The sequence below is a fragment of the Pyxicephalus adspersus genome, chromosome 3 (genome assembly GCF_032062135.1).
Source record: "Pyxicephalus adspersus chromosome 3, UCB_Pads_2.0, whole genome shotgun sequence".
In the NCBI taxonomy this organism is placed as follows: Eukaryota; Metazoa; Chordata; class Amphibia; order Anura; family Pyxicephalidae; genus Pyxicephalus; species Pyxicephalus adspersus.
Window position 1 is genome coordinate 5,554,418 of NC_092860.1, and position 14,322 is coordinate 5,568,739.

Here is a 14,322-nt window from a genome sequence, read left to right on the forward strand (position 1 = left end):
CTCCAGGAACGACAGGGAGCCAATGAACGACAAGCGCTAGGTGAAGCCACGCCCAGTCAGCGCTGCCAAACCACGAGACGCAGCTTTCTTAAAGCGGCAATGACAAGCTTGGTGGGCCCACTAGGTGACACGTGCTGCAGACCAGATCCATGTAGACTGGAAGTGGGTGAAAGGGCATTAGGGGGTCGGTGCTATTAGAAGGGGGTATTTTCTGTGACGTCAGGTCCTCATTTCTAGGCTGCCAGGGATGGCAAAGGGATCGGCGCTTTAATGGTGCCTGCATGTGTAGGTGCTGTCATTTATTCTGCATGTTAGAGGCACTGGGGTGTCAAGCTCAGGCCCGCGGGCCACATCCGGGCCCACTGTAATTATATTTGACCCCCGAGAAAATACAAAATGTCTACAAGAGCTGGCCTGCCGCATGCACCGCTAAAACCACAAATCCCAGAACTGGCTCGTCAACCTGGACCCACATGCGTCCCATCCTCTTGACATTCATTAGCGATCGCCTTCAATTGTAGATATTTTTTCAATAAATATCAAGGTGGTCTCGCAAATTTTTCATTTTGGCCCACTGTGTGTTTGAGTTTACCACCCCTGCCATAGCTGGTGGAAAAAGTGAATAGCTACAATCAGGAATCCAATTCACTTTTATTTTTTTTAGGAACAATTGCACAATGCAGAGCAATTATCCAAATCCAACTATTCTGTGCTGGGAGGACTGCGGGGATGGGAGATCTGGCAACTGGGGCTAAAGGGAAGCTGGCCTTGTATTGATCTCTATTTCTTCTGCAATTAAATGACATTTTTGCATATGGACACTTCCTGTGAAAGGGTGACAACTCACTGTCCTTGTCCCTATATGGGCTCTTGTGTTGTCACCCTGACAAAGGGGCTTCTGATGAACCCCAAGAATGGTCAGCTGTGCTTTATAATCATTCTGCATGTGGACAAAACCTCCCAAGGAAATCACAGCCATGGTAGTGCTGATGGGGTGCTTTCGCAGTAAGTTTGCCATAATGTGGTATTTCAATTATGAGAAAATAAAATTAAACTTCACTTTATTACAGATTGTAAAACCTGTTTTCTTTTTTGTTCAACCCAACCCAACATTGCTGGCCCAGGCTTGTCAGATAATCAATAAGTAATTAAACCGGTTGGAAATGGCTGATTAGCGTTGTCACCTGTTCTGGAGAACAAAAATCCAACCTTATGGTCTCTTTCCTATCATAAGAATTGGCAACAAGTTCCATTTTCACTGGATAGGCCAGAAAAATAGCAATCAAGTGGCAGTCCTCTGCCATTGGCTAACTAAACAGATAGCCCCACCCCTGAGGTCTCTGGTTGCCTATGGGCTGATATATGTCAATGACAAGTGGCATTGTTGGTCATATAGCCCAATGCACGGCTGGTTTTGGAGTAGGGGAAGCTGGGCCTTTGCCTGAACCCCCCATCACCACCCGAGCCCCAAAGGACATAGTAGTAGGGAGCCGTCTTTCTTTGCCTTTGGGGCCCTCACTTTATAGCAGTGATCCCCAACCTTTTGCGGGACCACTAATAGCACTAGACACTAGACATAGACACTAGTTGGCCGCAGACCGGGGGGTGGGGACCTCTGCTTTATAATTCCCCAGGGGGTTCATTTTTTCCAAAACTTGCCCCCCAGATGGGCATGTACTGCTCTCCAAATTGCAGAATTTGGTTTGTGGTAAAAACTGATGTATGGGTGTATATCAGACGCTTGATTGATTCTTCTTGGCCATTGCAGGGACAAAAGTGGTTTTATTGACGGCTGGCTGTGCAGTGGGCAGACCTGAAATGCCAAATATTTCATCCGCAGCTTGGCGACTGAGAACAAATTCCTTCCCGCTGGTCCCTCTGTAACTGTGCATAATGGGGGGATCTTCACCCAAACCTAATATTATTACTGGCACTTTTTTTGCATTTAGAAATTCCAGTTTCCATTCTTTGCTGCATCTCAGTGCTGGGGATCACCGACAGTCTCTTTGCAGCCATTTCTTATCTGCATGGACTCCAGCAATATCAATTGTGGGAGCAGAATCAGGGGTGGATGTAGGGAGTTGCAGGGAGGGTCCCCAAACCTTCCCAGGCCAACAGGGACCCCAAGTCAGTTTGTCAGGGAACTTTAAGCCATTATTGGCTACTTCTGCCATTGGGGAGAATTGTTGATGGTGACAATGACGAACCGTACCAGCATAATGTGCATTTAAAAGACTTCTTGTAGTCCTGATGGGAACCCTGTATGACCACATGGGAGAACAAGTAGGGACCAAATTTTGGGGTTCAAAAAATTGATTAGCAGTGAGTATAGCAAGCGACCGCAACTCCGCACCATAAGGGTCGGGATCTGCACACATTTTCCTTATTAGCAGTATATAAAGCAATTAACCTTCTGGATTTATATGTCTAAAAGCGGTACATTGTCTTTGATGAAAATTTATTTTACAGTATAATATAATATTATGAGTATACTAAAGTTTGAAACACAAAATCATGTCAAAATAATAAATTAAATAAAAAAAAAATGTCATAATAAACTTTGACATGGTTTTGTGTTTCAAACTTTAGTATACTCATAATATTATATTATACTGTAAAATAAATTTTCATCAAAGACAATGTACTGCCTTTAGACATATAAATCCAGTGTATTGCATTCAATACAAAATAATTTGAAATTCCCACCGCGTTCCTAGCAGTGGCTGTACGCACCAACGTCACCGGGCACTCCTAGGGAACATCAGCGCACTCGCCGGGGGACAGACCGAGGAAGAGGACGCGGCCCGAGGATGGCAGGACACTGGAGGAGGCCGATGGGTGTTTATTTTTTACTTTTTTAACTACCCCGAGTGTGACTTTGGGTTACCGTTTTCAGCTTGTTTTTTTACGCTCGGTCACCCTCAGGATTACCGCTAGGGAGGTTAAAAGAATCAGAAAACTTGGAATACCTAAGGTGTATGTGACTCTCAAGAAGTCAAGGACCCCTGAAGTATAAGAAACAGTGACAGGGTCTCTTTTTTAGCAGAGCCCCTCTCATTCAGTTTTTGAGGTTTTAGGATATATTGGACCACCTTTCCCAAAATAATTTCCAACAATCACCAAGCGGTCCCTTTTTTCCTTTCTTAGCTTAGTTTTTGAGCATTCAGGAGTGACAGGTGCACTTTAACAACACTTTTGAAAACATATTTTGCAACCTCTGTACAGCAAAGAAAAAACAGCATTCTTCCTTACAAAATGAGCTTTGCTGGTGATGTTTATTGATCGGGGTAGAAGGGTTGTAAAGCTGCATGCTTTGTTTTCTTCCAGTTGTGGATTAGAGGTCAACTTGGACTGACGGAGTCACTTGGGGAAGTGCAGATCAACGGCCTCGCAAACCGCTCCTTTTTTTTCAGCAGTGAAAAATATGTTTTGACCAAACAGGCAGAAATGTTTGTCAATGGAAAAAAAAGGCCCCGGGTTGGTCATGTTTTTTGTAAAACCCGTTGAACACAATAGCCTTGGGGCAGTGAGAAAGTTTGGTGATGTACACAAAAACCAGGTTGTTTCTGAGAATGATAATCAGGGGTAAAGGACAAAACAGCAATGTTTATCAGGGTGTCGTTGGCTCCATTTCATCCACCCGAATAATAATGGCCGTCTTTGGCAGATGACTGGTAACTTAAATTGGTGTCAAATCGGGCTGGGATCACCTTTTACTTTCTGTGAAAATGAAAATGGGTGAGAAATTTAGAAATGTATTTTTGCAAAAATAAATTTCATATGTCCCTAGAGTACAACGTCATAAGAAATGGTCACTGGAGGAGAGGTCGTTGGAGCACAAAGAGCTAATGAAACATGGCGGGTCACTGGTGTACAAGCGGCCAATGAAACCTGGGGTCCGTGGAGCACAAAGTGTTAACAAACCATGGAGGGCATTGGAGTACTAATGGACAAAAAAAACATGGAGTCATTGGAGCACTATACCAGTGGAGCAGAGAAGGGTAAATAAACATGGGGATTAATGGTGTAACAAATGGCAATTTATGAAACATAGAGGTCACTATAGTATGAATGGCCAATGGAACATGGGGTCATTGGAGCACAAAGGGTTAGCTAAACATGAGGATCATCATTGGAGTACTAATGGACAATAAAAAACATTGGGTTATAGGAGCAGAGGTTGTTGGAGCACAAACGTTTAAATAAGCATGGTGTAACAAATTCCAATGAAACCTGGGGTTATTAGAGTACATTGCCATTGGAAAGAAGGTCACTGGAGCACAAAGGGTTTATGAAACATGGAGGTCACTATAGTACAATTCGTCAATGAAACCTGGGACCATTGGAGCACAGGGTTAGAGAAACATGGGGGGTCACTGGAGTACTAATGGACTATAAAAAACATTGGGTCATTGGAGCACAGAAGGTTAAATAAACATGGGGGTTTATGGTGTAACAAATTCCAATGAAACCTGGGGTTATTAGAGTACATTGCCATTGGAAACAAGGTCACTGGAGCACAAAAAGTTTATGAAACATTGAGGTCACTGGAGTACTAAGGGCCAAATAATCATGGGGTCATTGGAGCACAAAGGGCTTATAAAACATAGGGGTTACTATAGTACAAATGACCAATGAAACATAGAGTCATCGGAGCACAAAGAGCGAAACATGGGGGTCACTGGAGTACTAATACAAATAAACTTACAGTTTTGGAGTACAATGCCATTGGAGCAGAGGTCACTGGAACACAAAGGGTTCGTGAAACATCAACTAACCATCGGCCAATGAAACATTGGGTCATTGGAGCACTATGCCATTGGAGCACAGAAGGTTAAATAAACATGGGGGTCAATGGTGTAACATATTCCAATGAAACCTGGGGTTATTAGAGTACATTACCATTTGAAAGGAAGTGCTAACAAAACAAAAGGTTTAATAAAGAATAAAAAGGCCTGAAGAGCTAGCAATCAGAATTCAAAGTACAGTTCCCTAATTCCTCCCTGTCAGAGGAAAATCACCTGCAAAGGTGAGAACTTGAAACCCCCAGGATTCTCCTGTGGTAACTGGAATCTGAACCTCTCACCTTCCTAAAATGATAATGCAGCCGGAGGGGAGGGGGTCACATGGGCCCCGACATCTGGACATATTTCTCATCTCCAGAGCGGTGGGGCAGCAAAATGTGAGTGAGTATGTGCTGCTGGGGTATGACCTCGAAGGGGCATATTACTTCCCATGCTCACCATCGCCCATCCATAATTCCCCTAATTGGCAGGTGATCCCGGAGACGCTCAGGGCTGATCGCTTCTCAAACTGCCATATGTCCCCAACCCCCACACTCTCTAAAATCACATCTCTGGATAAAGCTGCCACTCGGTTTAACCACACTCTCTCACTCTGGATAAAGTTGCCCCCCCTACCTGTCCCCAGAGACCACCAAACTCCTTGTACAGCTCCTATCATCTCTAGTCTGGACTACTGTAACCTCCTCCTCTCTGGTATTCCACTAACCCGACTCTCTTCTCTACAATCTATTATGAATGCTGCAGCCAAACCTACTACTGACTTCTTCACTCATAACCTCATCACTCGCACGGATACAAGACTTCTCTAGAGCTGCCCCAACTCTCTGGAATGGTCTTCCTCGTCCTATTCGGCTTGCTCCTACTTTCTGCTCATTTAAAATGTGATTGGGCAGCCAAGTGGCAAATGATATTTAATATCGATAAATGTAAAATTATGCACTTGGGAGCTAACAACATTCATGCTTCATACTGTCTGGGGGGAATATATTTGGGGGAGTCAGAAATGGAAAAGGATCTGGGGGTTCTGGTAATTCATAGACTTAATACCAGCATGCAATGCCAAGCTGCAATATCTAAAGCTAGTAAAGTACTTTCTTGTAATAAAAGAATAGACTGCAGAGACGGAGACATAATCCTGCCCCTGTACAAAGCATTGGTCAGACCACATCTGGAACATTCCATCCAGTTTTGGTCACCAGTTCACAAAAAGGACATTGTGGAATTGGAGAGAGTGCAGAGAAGGACAACTAAACTAATACAAGGAATGGAGGAGCTCAGCTATGAGAGATTAGCTGAACTGAATATATTCTCCCTTGAGAAGAGACGTATAAGGGGGATATGATCACCCTGTATAAATATATAAATGGTCCATATAAAGAAATTATATATAAGAAAGAAATTATTCTATTTGAGATCATTACAAAGAACAAGAGGGCGCTCTTTGTGATATATATATATATATATATATATACACATATATATATATATATATAATATAAAGATTTATTTTTATTGGATTCAATACAGCTATTTTTGAATTTCCCGACTCGCCTCCCACATGCACCGTCCCTGGGAAAAGTGACTGCACATGCCAGCTGAAGATCAAAAGAAGACGACACCCAAGGATGAGATCCGTCGGGCAGGACACCGGGGACACGATGGGACAAAGTAAGTGTGGTTATTTTATTGTTTTTAGCTATCCCGAGTGTGACTCAAGGTTACCGCTTTTTGCATGTTTTTTTTACCCCAAGCCACACACGGGAATACCGCTAGGGGGGGTTAAGAAAAAGCTGGATGATTTCTAGACGCACAGAATATAACTGGGGATCAAGGCTTTAAAGTGAAGATAACAGAGACTGTTTATCCTGGGAACATCCAATTGCCTGGAATGAGGAAGGAATATTTTTTCCCATTGGAGTAAATTCTACATTTTTTTTTGCCTACATCTGGATAAACTACGTCCGTAGGTTTTATCTCTCGGATATGTTTACTTCCCTAGGTGATGAACTTGATGGACGTTTGTCAACCTGACTTACTATGTCTCTATGTAAAACTAAAGCTAAGAAGTTATTTAAAGGCTCTTCAAAGCTTGCTGTACACACTGCTCAAAGCAAGATTTGGTGAGGTGAGAATGTGTGGGGGCCGACCACTAAGCAGGGTTAGTGTGGGCCTGGTCTGCACAGATCCCACACAGCATGCACCCACCAGGGTGACATGAGGGATTCCCTGTGCACAGAGTCCGCTGTCAGAACGGGCTCTGTGCAGAGCACGTTAATAGAATCAGAGTGGGTGTGGAGCACAGCACACGCCCACTATAATGACATAGGGGATTCCCTGTGCACCCAAGTAGCGGGCCGATAATTGCAAGGCCGTTGATCAATTCTAAATATAAAATAACTTTTTTGTACACGTATATTTTATACTGTGGTCAACAGTGCTGGCGGGGCCACATAATATTGATTTTATGACAAAGGCTGCGGGCCGGTGGAAATCTAAATACAGACCACAATTGGCCCCCGGGCCTGATATTGGACATGCCTGGCTTATGGTGATGTATGGATGGTCATTGCAACACATGCTCGTCTAGAATTGGTTTGACTTGTTAAAATGTATTCCTCTTTTACATATATACATTTTCTGAATTGCAGTGGTGTGTTGTACACATTACTTATTTCCAACCTTAACAAACACTTTTATAATGATCTGCTGAACTGGAAATGTCAACTATAAGCCAGATCTTTTATTCCAACATCACTACCTGGCCTTAGAAATTCTTATATGTACACTCTAAAATCTTCTGGATAACCATACCAAATGTGTGCAGGCTGCAAAGCAATGACGGCAAAAGTGAGATGACTTCATATTAATGGCTATGGATCTGAATTGGCTCATGTGTACAATAGGGGTCCACAAAGTTTTGATGTCACCGGAGAATTTATAGGTTTGAGTAATGATCAGTATCTATCTGAATTCAATAATTGTCAGAGCTGCCACTTCCTACCCGTTCAGGGATATTGATTATATAGAACACCTGTAAATCTAGAGCAGAGAATAATAAGTTCATGCTAAAAACAAAAGTATTGGAAAAAAGGAGCAGCCTCAAGGTAAGAGTTTAATGTAAAAAACAAGATTAGATAATGAAACATTAAACTATTGATTAAACAGTGAAGTGCCGCAATGGTCAATGTACACAGAGGGGGGAAAACAAAAAAATAACGTAAGTTGTACCCCACCCAGCCCTCATGGTAAGAGAGGGTGGGGGAGAGGCATTTCCATGAGATGAAGGCCTTGGGTGGCGCTCCCACATCATTCAGCGGCTCGGAGAACATTCTTCTTCCTAACATTTCCACCGTTTGAACTGAGGCTTATAGAAGGCGACCCCTAACCATCAACCATATGAACTGTCCTAAAGAGTCCGGGTGCTTCACTCCAGCACCACTTTCCCTCCTGCAGCTTCCAGAGAAGCCTTCATCTTTTCCGCTTCCTCCTTGGCGACGTTGGCCCTGATTTCCTGTGGAAGACTCTCAACCATCTTCTTGGCCTGTTCACAAGATAATATGCGTTATTAAATAGGATTTGAAAGCAGCAATTACTTAATACCTACAGAATAAAGCCACCCCCACCTACTAGATTGTAAGCACTTTGGGGCAGGGTCCTCTCCTCCTGTATCACTGTCTGTATCTGTCTGTCATTTGCAATCCCTATTTAATGTACAGCGCTGCGTAATATGTTGGCGCTATATAAATCCTGTTTATTAATAATAATTATGCTTTTTTAAAATGTGCTTTCTGTACCATGATCAGGCAAAATGCAATGTTCAGACACCAGTACTAATAAAAAAACTAGTAAAAATTTTCTACAGATGGTAAAGTCTGCCCGAAAATAAAATAATGAAGCCATTTCAGACTGACCACATTGTACAATAGCCTCACCTGTGCTCCAAATCACTCCCATTTAAGCAAATAGGAACGCTTGGGAAACATTTTGTGCATGTGTTTGCAATGGTGTTGCAGGGAAGCTCCTGGTAGTGTCGCTTCTAGCAATGTAGTTGCCTTACCTACTCTGCAGGAAGAACCACACTGCAAATGCAAGGGAAATGTGTGCAAACCCATTACCCTGCAGAACAGTTTGCTGCTCCTCGGAACCCCCTATGTGCCTGGGAGCAACTTGCTGCACACTTTGCAATTGCAAGTGTAAAAGGGGCCTAAATGTTTTTTTAGACAGTGCGGTGAATGGACTTTCTATGAATATAAAAATGCAAACACATGCACAAAATGTTTCCCAAGTGTTCATATTTGCTTAAATGGGAGTGATATTGCCTCTATAAGACAGGGGTTGGGAATATATATATATTTATTTTTTTATTTATTCCCAACCTCTCTTAGAAGCAATATCACGAGTAGAGGCGTCTATAGCTGGGACAGAGTCAGCTCTTTATTACCATGTGTCTGCTGCAAATTGCCACTAGGACACAAAGTAAAGGGAATCCTCCAAACCTTACACCTTTACTTGGATCATAGATGTGTGGGTATTCCTGGACCTACAGCTTCTAATACAATGAAACCTGTGCAACGCATAAAAATCAGGCTTCTATTTTTGTAGCAGTCATGGGGACAGTTAGAAGCAGAAATTGCTTATTGTATGTAGTGATTTCCTACATCTTCAAGGGCCAAGGCTTGCAGATACATTCATACATTTTGCTTACAGGGGACACATGTGTAATTACACCACCTGATGGTGAAATCTGGTAATGCAAAGGTGATCATGGCCATCAAAGCAGTCTGTATGTTTCCCGGCTCTTTGCCACAGTGTTTCTCTATCCTTTCAAAACTTTTTTTGCTTTAATGATCAGCCTCACTACAGTCAAGTGATGGGACATTTACCCTTTTTGGCTTTTAATATATAACTGGATATTTATGCCATTCTCTGCTCACAGCAAAGGTCCTTAGCAAACTGCTAAGAACCATCAGACTGGGGAGTGTTAATCGTGAATTGAAAACATAGGGGATAAAATATGAAACTCCAACTAATGTTGAGATTTGTCAAACAGGCTAGCGGTGTCTTTTGCAATGGAGTAGGCCAGCCCAGCACCATTCCCTTTGAGCCCTTAGAAAACTAAAGACACTATTAAGCCATTAAATTGTATGTCAGAGCAGAAGATGTGCATCTTTTCCGGTGTTTTAACCCAGTAAATTGCTTCAGGTATAGAAAACACCCAGTGATTCTGCCAGAATTAAAATAGAGAAGTCATGAAATTAAAATCATTAAAATGAAGTCATTGACGTCCGTCCAGGAGCCTGTGTGGCTCAATATTCCTGGGGCGGGGGGGAGTGGGTTGTTAGGTCAATAGGGTGTGATTGTACAATGCTGCGGAATATGTTGGCGCTATATAAATCCTGTTTAATAATGAAAATAATCGAGTTGCAGTCCATGCAAGGTATAGTAAAAGAAACAAGTGGCCAGGTTTAGGTCATGGGCAGTAGTAATATCACAATCATATTTATTATAGGCTACTGTAACATCCTCCTCTCTGGTATTCCACTAACCCAACTCTCTCCTCTACAATTTATTATGATGTTGCTGCCAGACTCATCCATCTTTCCTACCCACCTACCCCATACACAGCCTTCCCTCCTACCCCATACACTGCCTTCCCACCGCTCTTCTTCTGCTGCCTCTCTTTGTAGTTCTCTTCATTGGCTTTTATTTCACATGAGAATCAAATTCAAGCTCCAAAGTTCTTTTCCCACTTACCTTTCTGACCTGGTAAAAAAAAAAATACTCCCCTAGCAGCTCTCTTCACTCCTCCAATGACCTACTACTGACTTCCTCACTCATAACCTTATCACACGCACACTATAAGACTTTTCTAGAGCTGCCCCAACTCTCTGGAATGGTCTTCCTCGTCCTATTCGGCTTGCTCCTACTTTCTGCTCATTTAAAGAGCCCTCAAAACCCATTTTTTCAAACTTGCCTACACATCTTTTGTCTTTTTAAAACGTCACTACATATCCCACCTCCTATAGTGTGCTACCTCCCCCACCTCTTAGATTGTAAGCTCTTCAGGACAGGGTCCTCTCCTCATCCTGTGTCACCATTTGTATCCGTCTGTCATTTGCAACCCCTATTTAATGTACAGCGTTGCGTAATATGTTGGCGCTATAAAAACCCTATTAATATTATTATTATGGAGATTTGCTTACCTGCACCAAATTGACCCCAGGTACACAGTTTTTCACTTCCTTAATAAGTTTCACTTTGTCTACAGCATTCACTTCTGTCAGCTTTATAGTGAAATGTGTCTTTTCCTTCTTGACTGGTGCTTCCTCCTCCTCTGCAGCCTGTCCAAGGGTAAAACAAAACAGCATCAAAGCAAACTCCATTCTAAGTATAAGAACAGCATCTCGGCTATGTTAGATATAAATGTCCGAAGGTCAGTGACAGTTGTGTCCATAACTTCACATACAACCGTCAGTTTTTTTTAGATGTGAACATACAAATACAAATAAATTCAAAAAAAAAAAAAAAGATTGCAAAATGGTCCTAGTTCTTCATTTCTTTACGTTTGCATTATAAACAGCACTGATTTACCTCTAAGTGTCCTTTTTTAGGTCACTTCAAACGCAGCGTTTATAGTTCATTTTTGATCTCATCACTCATTTAAAGTGGAGTTTGGTGTATTTTAGACATTGGTTGCAAACTCTGCCAGGGATAAGTAAGTCTGAGCACAGGGAAGATGGTCATTTAGTAACCTAGAGTTTGCTATAGTTGGAATTTTAAAGGATCCTCCCTGTTGCACAAAGCTGAAACCCTGAATACTTAAAAAAAAAAAAAAAAAAAAAAAAAAAAAAAAAGCCATAAAATGCAGAACTCCCCAGCTCTCCCATGTACAGAGAATTTTAACGTGGCCTTATTCTTGCAGCCAGTGGGGTATATATCCTATACAAATTTATAATACTACAATTAGTTTCAACCCTCCGTGTGTTTACCTGCCCTGGTGCTCCAGCACCCACTGCTCCTGCCACCATGCTGCCCATTGGAATCATACCAACATCTTGAATGTTCAGAGTTTTCTAATTTGACAAAAAAAGAAATAAAAAAAGAGAAAAACAGTCACTAAAAAAAGTCTGTAAAATATTCATTTTTGTTTCTGCATAAAGTAAATATGGTCCAATATCAGATAGCATAAAGAGCTATTCAAGCAATCAAAAGTTAATTTACTGCACTGGAGGTATGGCGAGGACAACAGTGACACCTACAGGTTGTGCAATATATTACCAGATTTGTAGATGTACACATCACAAAGGTTCCTGATTTATTACAGCTCCTCAAATCTGCAGAGGATAGAACATGATGGGTAAAGCTAGGTGATCTAGATCAGTGGTCACCAACCTTTTGTGATCCCACTTCTCTGAGCCTGCGAGCCGTACGAGGACATGGTCAATGGCTCTGGCTGGTGAGCTCCCCCAAACGGGGTCCTTCTCCCCACACTGCTTGGGGGCTCTGGCCTGTGCAGCGCCGGGTCGAATCTCGGCCAGGACACTATCTGCATGGAATTTGCATGTTCTCCCTGTGTTTGCGTGCGTTTTCACCGGGAACTGTGGTTTCATCCCACATTCCAAAAACATGCAGTTAGGTTTGGCTTTCCCCAAAATTGACCTTAGACTGTAATAATGACATATGACTATGGTAGGGACATTAGATTGTGAGCTCCATTGAGCAACAGCTAGTGACATGACTATGGACTTTGTACAGAGCTGCACAATATTTCGGCGCTATATATATATATATATATATATATATATATATATATATATATATACTGACCAATACTAAATAACACCAAGCTATGTGTGCTTTAGACTGGGGATCCTTTATAGATATATTGCATGGTACTTCTACAAGTGACTGGTACTATAATAAACTAAAATAAAGCACTCTCTGCAAAGAAGAGAACACCTACCTACCTCTGAAATGGCTATGCTTGTGTTCTACATGGCTGGGTTTATAGGTTCAATGGTCGGGTTTTAAGTTCTCTTTTAAATGTGCAGAAAGTAGGAGCAAGCCGAATAGGAGGAGGAAGACCATTCCAGAGAGTCGGGGCAGCTCTAGAAAAGTCTTGGAGCCGTGCGTGTGATGAGGTTATCAGTGAGGAAGTCAGTAGTAGGTCATTGGAGGAGCGAAGAGAGCGGTTAAGGGAGTATTTTTCTAACAGGTCAGAACAGTACGTGGGAAACAGGACTTCTGGTAGCAAGTCCAATGCACATGTTTTTGTGCAGGAGGGGGGTGAACATCTGTGGTGGGACAGAGAAGCATTCACTCTTTACATGGAATGCTTTGTGTAGTATAGCGTAGTCACGTTAGGGAGAACTCCATTCTGAACATTTAGCGAGGATTTAATTGGAAGTATAAAGGACACCGGTGTATTTTACCTACCTTAAGAAGCTCATTGAGGTCGGACACCTCCAGCAGAGTGAGGGATGCTATTTGGTCAACCAGCTGTTGGATTTTTGGAGCGTACTGTTTGGGTGCATTGTCCAAATCCGGTGTGGTTACAGGCTCGTTCCTAAGTGTGCAGGACGTCCGTAAATACCTGACTGCAGATGTCTCTAACCTGTGTAAAATAATAACCAATCGTTATAATAGAAATCAGGATTTCACATAGGAAGAATACAACAGATAACAGTGTTTTCCCCAGTCCCTTTTAACGGGGTGCACCACCCAGCACTTTTCAGTAACCACCCCGGCTGTTACTGAAAAGTTAGGTGCACCACCATACAGGGGCTGCCACCCGCCTACAGCTTCTACCCACCCAGCTTAAAAATAATTCCGGTTAGAATACTGGATAACATTCTAATAATAATATGAAGAGAAATCACATTCAGTAATACACCTTTGCCATACTTACCCAGACCCCTTCCGGTTTCTTTTAGCGCCAACATATTACACAGTGCTGTACAAAGTCTATAGTCATGTCTCTAGCTGTCCCTCAAAGAAGCTCACAATCTAGTCCCTAACATAGTCATATGTTATTAATACAGTCCAAGGTCAAATTTGGGGGTTCAAGATCTTCAGCCAGAATGATGGCCAGCGAGGATACCGGGACACCTAGCATAGTACACTGAACTAAGCATGCAGTAAAAGATTGTGATAAGGCAGGTATGTTATTATGCAGATGGGACATCACCTTCTGCAATAAACAACCTACCTGCTTTGGTTTGTATTTTGGTTCTATTTTATTTGGGCCTAAACAGCCTGAAATACAATCTTTTGTTGTGTTTACCTTCCTGTTATGTGGGGGTGCCAAGGCATGCCTGGATGTTCAGCTGCATTGCTGTATATGTGAAGGGAGATCCAAGGCACTGCTGCCTCTGACTGTCAGTCTCTGAATTTCTGGCATGTCAATGGGTGATGTCACTATTGTCTTTTTCACTGATTTCATGATGGAGGCTATGACATGAGGAAGCAAAGCCCTGCCTCTACCAAGATGGCACGAAGAAGCAAAGCCCTGCCTCTA

At 42.4% G+C, this 14,322-nt stretch overlaps 1 protein-coding gene across 1 annotated transcript in view; it reads right to left on the reverse strand.

Moving 5' to 3' along the window:
• Nucleotides 1-7,899: 7,899 nt before the first annotated feature.
• MRPL12 (mitochondrial ribosomal protein L12) overlaps nt 7,900-14,322 on the reverse strand; it is an 8,905-nt gene continuing 2,482 nt past the window's right edge. The window contains exons 2-5 of the mRNA XM_072403410.1: nt 13,242-13,419; nt 11,795-11,878; nt 11,009-11,146; nt 7,900-8,346 (exon numbers count right to left, since the gene is read on the reverse strand). Of these exons, the coding sequence (XP_072259511.1) occupies nt 8,230-8,346; nt 11,009-11,146; nt 11,795-11,878; nt 13,242-13,419 (517 nt within the window). The 3' untranslated portion in view covers nt 7,900-8,229. The remainder of the gene's footprint in view (nt 8,347-11,008; nt 11,147-11,794; nt 11,879-13,241; nt 13,420-14,322) is intronic.